Raw genomic sequence first — 6,568 nt, 5'->3', positions numbered from 1 at the left:
GTATGTACTGAGGTTGCCTCAGTCAGAGCTCTATCTGCCTATATGAGGACGTAAAATAAATTTCAACCTTTTACTTGCATGAAATGCCTCTGTCTCAGCTTCCTAACTCCACAGCTATAATGGAGAAAGTACTGAAGGTGCTGGAAAGTCTCATTCTCTTGTACCTTAACTGGCCCGGTTGGACCTCTTTCACTGTTTGGGTTTTGATCTGTGTGGAAAACAAAGATGAAGATATTCCAGGGTTCTGGTGAGGGTGTGATGTTTGGTGTGATGGATTTGTAGCGAACAGTGCTAATGTTAGCCTGCTAACATTTCTCTGAGAAGATAAAAACAGCAAAAAATACCTGACAGGAAACTACTTCACTTCTGTTTAATGATGCAAAACTACAACATGTAGTCGACATGACATAAACTGATCAGAACCACAGCAGGCGCCTAAATTAGCATAGCTGGATGGCTGTTAGAGCAATCACACATCACGACATCGTCCTCTTCTCTGCTTCCTCCAACCCTGAATCATTGCAGACAGTTTCACAGCCTGTTGCAGGTCCATCAATGGAGTCCATGACATTCAGTTACAGGTCCTTCTCCTGCATCTACAAGTTCATCATATGGATGGATGGAAGATGGATAGGAGGATGGATGGATGGATGGATGATGGATGAATGATGGATGGATGAAAGGAGGTCTACTTCCTCTGTCAGGCTATTTTAACTATCACGTTGTTGTATGGTGAAAACTGTTGCTCCTCCTTCTCCCTCTCCTCCTCGTCCTCCTCATCCTCATCCTCCTCCTCCTGGTTCTGTGCCTGTTCTTCTTCTTTAGCAAGACTTTGCTGGGAAGCCAACACCCTCTTGGGTCGTTTGGGCACGGCATAGTCATCCACACGGGGGTTATAGGGATACTCATGGCCTTTAGGGTCAGCTGATGTTCCCATGATCCTCCAGGCATCTCCTCTCATCTCCTCGGGGTCGTCGTAGACTGAGGAGTGGGGCGTGACCTTTTGTCCTCCGGCGGCAGCGCAGCCTTCAGGCTCATCGTAGATGTGATCCACCTTCCCGTATGTGGATTCCTGAGTCCTTGCTTCGCTCCTAAAGATGTTCCTTATCTTCATCTCGTCGATGCTGTCGTATAACGGGTCCGCACCTGGATTGTCTTGATTGGATTGCAAGATGTCGGACATGACGTTTGAGGCGATGGTGTCGAAGGGGAGGGAGTATTCTGGGTCCCTGTTTAGCATCGGCGGTGAGCCAGCGCTGGTACTTTTCTCCTTCTTGGTGCCCCGCCCACCGACGTCCGTCATGGTGATCTGGGAGTATGTCTGTTCCAGGTTGGGGTTGGAGCTCAGTTTCGGGCTGAGGCGGGGGTTCTGGTTTGGGTTAGAGCCGGGGCCCGCTGCCAGGCTGCTGCCAGACTCTGGGCTGGCGTTGGGCAGGGGGCAGCTGGAGATCATCTTGACCTGGTTCTTCCTGGGTATGGGGACTCCGCGGGTATCCAGAGTCAAACTCTTCACTCCAGTCAGGATTTTATCCACCGGAGGCTCCAGACGAGACTGTAAAGGACAGGAAGAATCCATCAGTCAGTATCCTGTGCTTAAATATTACAAAGGGATTTAGGAGTGACATGTTCATGGAGAATATCAATCACTCCAAAAGGTCTTTGTCTCCACTCGGCGCCTAAATGTCCGGGCGCTGTAAAAGGCATATCTTTGATGTTTTCTTTCTGCTGTAAATATCACTGATCTATTAGATCAAACTGGGTGGATTCGTACCTGCTGAGGGCGCTGCTGCTGTGAGGAATGGGAGCTCTCGGCTTCTTTGTCATGAACCATCTGCAGGTTTTGAGGTTCGGTCACCATACTGTAAACACCATCAGCCGCCTGCAGACAAAGACACTTCAGGAGATGTAAAACCTGCCAGACTAACAAGCCCTGGGCCTGTAAGCCCACCTCGTTAAGAAGCCCACCTCGTTGAGGTGGGCTTCTTAACGAGGTGGGCTTCTGTCAAAATATGGTTCCTGGAATGAAATTAAACTTATCATGTTAAGTCATGGATTGTAACCTTTGACAACTCATAAAGAATAAGAACAATTATCCAATCAAATTTCCACTAAGCATTTGTAGAAATGTTTTAGGGAAACAGTGCTTTTATTAAAAAAAAACAACCTGAACTGTGGTCTTACCTGAGCACCTGGAGGTTGTTGAACCTGAACACGGGGCTGGGGCAGAAGCGTCCTGCTATGGCCCATTGTTGGGTTAACTGGTGGGGGCGGTAGGTTCTGATTCTGGAGGTTGGGGGGGACCTCTGGCGTCACCAGGCCTCCTCCAGAGGTCTGTCTGTGTGGGAGGGAGATCTTCTGCAGGTTAATGGCCGCTTCGACAGCCTGGAACAGGAAGTTTCCCTGTTTGGTGTCGAATTCGAAGCTTCCCTCGCCAGAGTCACACCTGCGACCCGCCTCGAAGGAGAAGGTGGACTGAAGAGAAGAAGACCTTTATCAGTAACCAGAGTCTCTGCTTCTGCTGTGAAGCAACACTAGAGCCTCTTTTCCACTGAAAATAGCGCGTTAAACCGGGCTCTTCAAACGTGGGTGGACTCTGGCAAAAAAAGCTGGTCTAACCATTCGCTGCAACTGTGTGTTTGATAATGTCACCAGAGCGACAGAAATCAGGGATGTAAACAATGGACAGCATCATGTAGGGCCAGGGTTTAATCAGTGAGCTTTATTGTTTCTCTCTATTATCTGTCTGAGTCCCTCTCACCAGACCTGCTCCATGTTTTTCGAGTGTAAACAAAATTGATTCTTCTTTTTAGATCGGAAGTGGCTGGTGCTGTCTGTTGATGTCTGTACGTTGTGTTCAATTGTGTCTAGTAATTTAGCGGGTAAACCCGGCTCTGGTGTTTCCACAGAACAATGTCTGAACAGCTCCATCACATCATCGCTTCATTAAAATACCAAGTGGAATACAGGAAATACTGCAAAAACTCCCGAATGACTGGAGCCATCTGGACCATATTCTGGGCAGGCCTACCACCACCACTGGTACAGCCATCTCCCCTTCCCCCCAGCACTGACTGCCCCCAAGAAACAGTGCCTCCACCCCCAGTCCCCATCTGCCCCCCACCTTAGCTATCACAGCACCACCATGCTACTCTGCTCCTTGAAGGAACCCTCACATCAACACTTTCCCTGCCTGGAGAGACTTCCACCCAGGAAGGCAGCAGGCCCAGACAAGGTGTGTCCATGGCTACTGAAAACCTGCGCCACTGAACTGGGGGAACCACTACAACGGGACTTCAACCTCTGCCTGCAGCTAGGGAGAGTGCCTATCCTATGGAGACATCCTGCATCACAGTGGTTCCTAAAAGGACCCCGCCCAGTGAGCTGAATGATTTCCAGCCTTTGGCACTCACTTCACATCTGATAAAGACAATGGAGCAGAATTTCCTCAATCTTCTCAGACCTCAAGCACAACACGGCCTGGGCCGCCTGCAGTCTGCACCATCAGCCAGGTGTAGGGTTGGAGGACACCATCTTCTACCAACTACACAGAGTCCACTTCCACCTGGAGAAGGGAATTGCCACAGAAAGGATTCTCTTCCTGACTTCTCCAGCTCATCCAGCACCATTCAGCCCTTCCTGCAAACTGAATAGGAGTTGAACCCTGACTGCTGGCTTGGATCTCCAGCTACCTCACAAGCCAGCGTATGTCAGGCAGAAAGACACCATTCCTGACACAGTGTTCAGCAGCACTGGAGCCCCCCAGGGCCCAGTGCTGGCCCCTGTCCTCTTCACCTTATACACCTCAAACTTCTATTATAGCTCTGAGCTGTGTCACATCCGGAAGTACGCAGATGACACAGCCATGTGGGGTGTATCAGGGACAACAGAGAGGAGGAGGACAAGAGTCTGGTGGATGACGTTGCCACCTGGTGGTGCACCACCCACCTGCAGATCAACATCTCCAAGAAGAAGGAGCTGCTCACAAACTTTGGGAGGAACAGACCAAAGACTAAGCCAGTACTACTGGAGGGGGCTGAGGTGGAGGCTGTGGATTCATAGAAATACCTTGGAGTGTGGCTGGATAATTAACTGGACTGGTCAACACACACCAGCCACCTGCACAGGAAGACACAGAGCAGGATGGACTTCCTGAAGAGACTAAGGACTTAGGAAGAGGGGCAAGGGTCAGCCCCCCCCCCCCCCCTTTGACATCTTGTGCAAAACATTACCTATTGTCACTTCTTCTCTCTCACTGTGCCATAACCCATGCCAACTACTATGTAGCCTGTGTAATTTTTTACTTATTTTATAAAGTCAGTACATCTATGCAGTGAAGGTGCAATAATCCAAGTCAACTGTCAAGTGCGTAGTCTTCCCTTAGCTGTCTAATGTGCAGATATTTGTATATCTAAAGGAAAAGGCCAAATGAGCCAATGAGCTGTCAGTCTGGGTTGCTGCTGCTGCTACTTTTAGACACAGCAGGCAAACCCGTACCAAGCCGGGCGATGGGAAAGAAGGAGAAGACCATGAGAAAAAGAGAGCAGAGAAAGTGTGGACTGCTGGAAGAACTGCGGTGAACTGGTGAAAGAAAAGTGAAATGGCACTGGCGGTTCTCAGCCTTACCTTGTCCCGTCCGAAGCGCCGCAGGTACCTGTACGGCCAGGTGTACAGGATGTCCCCCGTCTTGCCCAGCAGGTGCAGAGCATCCATGTCGGCTCTCAAGACTCCGTCCCCCTTCAGTCTGCATCGATCTGATGCGTCCGTCCTCCGCACAGACACTTTGAAGTCACGCACTGTCTCACACACAAAGTAATGTCTTAAAATAAGTCATGACGTCAGTTTAATTACTGTTTATTGTTCATTGTTTAACACCATAAATAATGAATCAAACACATCAGCCCACCATGGATAGAACCTGATTGTTGAGCTTCGTGAGATGGTGACCAGCTGAGGCTGCATACTCCTCCTGACCCACATGGATCCAGGAGCCTGATCACCATCGGACCAAGGCGTTGTCCTGCTCTGACTGGTTAGATCTGACTGTTTGGCCCAGAAACTCTTGATGCGAACCAGGGTTATATCTCATGTCCTCATCTGACAGGAGGTCCAAAACAAGCTGCAGTATCTGCTCTCATCTTCATTCTGATCACAGCCCACTGAGGGAATCTTTAACTTAGTCATAAAGTCAAACATTGGTTCCTATCAGAAGCTAGGGCTGTTCAGAGAAGGGTGGACTGCCGGACTCTTTTCTTTAAACGGGTTGAAATGCTTGGGCTCAGAGTTTCTGAGGAGGCTTCTGAATGAGAGCAGCAGCAGAGCTGCAGGTGTTGCAGGAAGTGGAGTAACAGCAGCAACTTCAGGAGCTGCTTGTTCTGACCTCAGTGCTGTGGTGGTACCAGTGCAGCACGGTACCGCTAAATATAGCACCGCTGCTTTCAGAATCCACTTCCGGAAGCTTTTCCTCTGCTTACTGTGTTTAATTTGCTGAGTCTGCTGTTTGGTTCTTCCGAGTTCTGATCAGATCCACAACAAACTGCAGAAGGAAATAAAACCAAAGAGCAGGCAGCTCCAGAACCAGAACAGTTATTTCAGGTCATCCTCGGCGATTCCATTCAGAAACAGACCCTTTTCACCAATAAATGTCTGAAGGTTTAGACTGAGCCGAAGAAAAACACAAGATGTGATGGATCATTTGATGATACCAAGGAGGTAAAGAAGAGTGATGAAGAGGAGGAGGTTGGGCCTGATGAAGAGGAGGAGAGGTGCTGAAGAGGTACGCAGAGCTGGATGACATGAGGTGCTGTTTGGGTCACACCTGAGTTCTGGTTAATGCTTAAACTGAAGCATTGGTTTCGGTTTGTTCTGAAATGTTCTGCAGGTGTTTGCCCCCCATAGCTGTATGTGACATGTGGAGCCGAACACTCGCAGACAAGCGTCTTCTGGCCGACCCCGTTTCTTCAAAGACACCACCACAACCAGAGCAGCAGCTCAGGTGAAAACTTCATTTACCAACAGGAGCTAGGGTACCATCCCAGCTGGAATATACGGGCTCTGCTTCGGTGAGAAAGGAGGGACATTAGAAAGCAAGAAGACCATCACTCCTTCACCGGGAGAGCTCCAGCTTCTGATGCAGGTTTCACAGACTGGAAGATGAGGATAAGCTGCAGCAGCAGAAGGGAAACCAGTTGGACAGACTGGTTCAGGTTCAAAGAGTTTAAAACCTTAAAATATGAAACTCAGTTTTTCTGTTTTGGATGTTTCTGCTCCCACAGATTATTCCCTTCCTTCCCAGCAGCCACCAAGGGCTGCAGAGGCCTGATAATCATCGCTTATTAAGCAGGTGAGTGAAGCAGGTCAGAGTTTGGTCTGAGGGGGCCATGGAGAAACTCCAGGACTGCTTTTAATGCTCTGACTGGGGCATGTTCCACGCCGCAGCAACATATGACAACATATTAAATATAGGTGAGTATGTCATGACTGTGTCAGCCTACATTAACAAATGCATTGAGGACGTCAGCATCAAAAAGAACATCACCACCCGGGCCAACCAACCACCCTGGATAAATGG

At 49.1% G+C, this 6,568-nt stretch overlaps 1 protein-coding gene across 1 annotated transcript in view; it reads right to left on the bottom strand.

Annotated features, from left to right (window-relative positions):
* Positions 1-364: 364 nt before the first annotated feature.
* The window catches only part of LOC107097902 (docking protein 2-like), a 21,079-nt gene continuing 14,875 nt past the window's right edge, over positions 365-6,568 (bottom strand). The window contains exons 5-8 of the mRNA XM_015395244.1: positions 4,624-4,793; positions 2,182-2,472; positions 1,772-1,879; positions 365-1,552 (exon numbers count right to left, since the gene is read on the bottom strand). Coding sequence (XP_015250730.1) covers positions 701-1,552; positions 1,772-1,879; positions 2,182-2,472; positions 4,624-4,793 — 1,421 coding nt within the window. The 3' untranslated portion in view covers positions 365-700. The remainder of the gene's footprint in view (positions 1,553-1,771; positions 1,880-2,181; positions 2,473-4,623; positions 4,794-6,568) is intronic.

Source organism: Cyprinodon variegatus, unplaced genomic scaffold (assembly GCF_000732505.1).
Source record: "Cyprinodon variegatus isolate N-32 unplaced genomic scaffold, C_variegatus-1.0 Scaffold732, whole genome shotgun sequence".
Lineage (NCBI taxonomy): Eukaryota > Metazoa > Chordata > Actinopteri > Cyprinodontiformes > Cyprinodontidae > Cyprinodon > Cyprinodon variegatus.
Note: the sequence above shows the minus strand (reverse complement) of the source record. Positions and strands in the feature narration are given on the sequence as shown.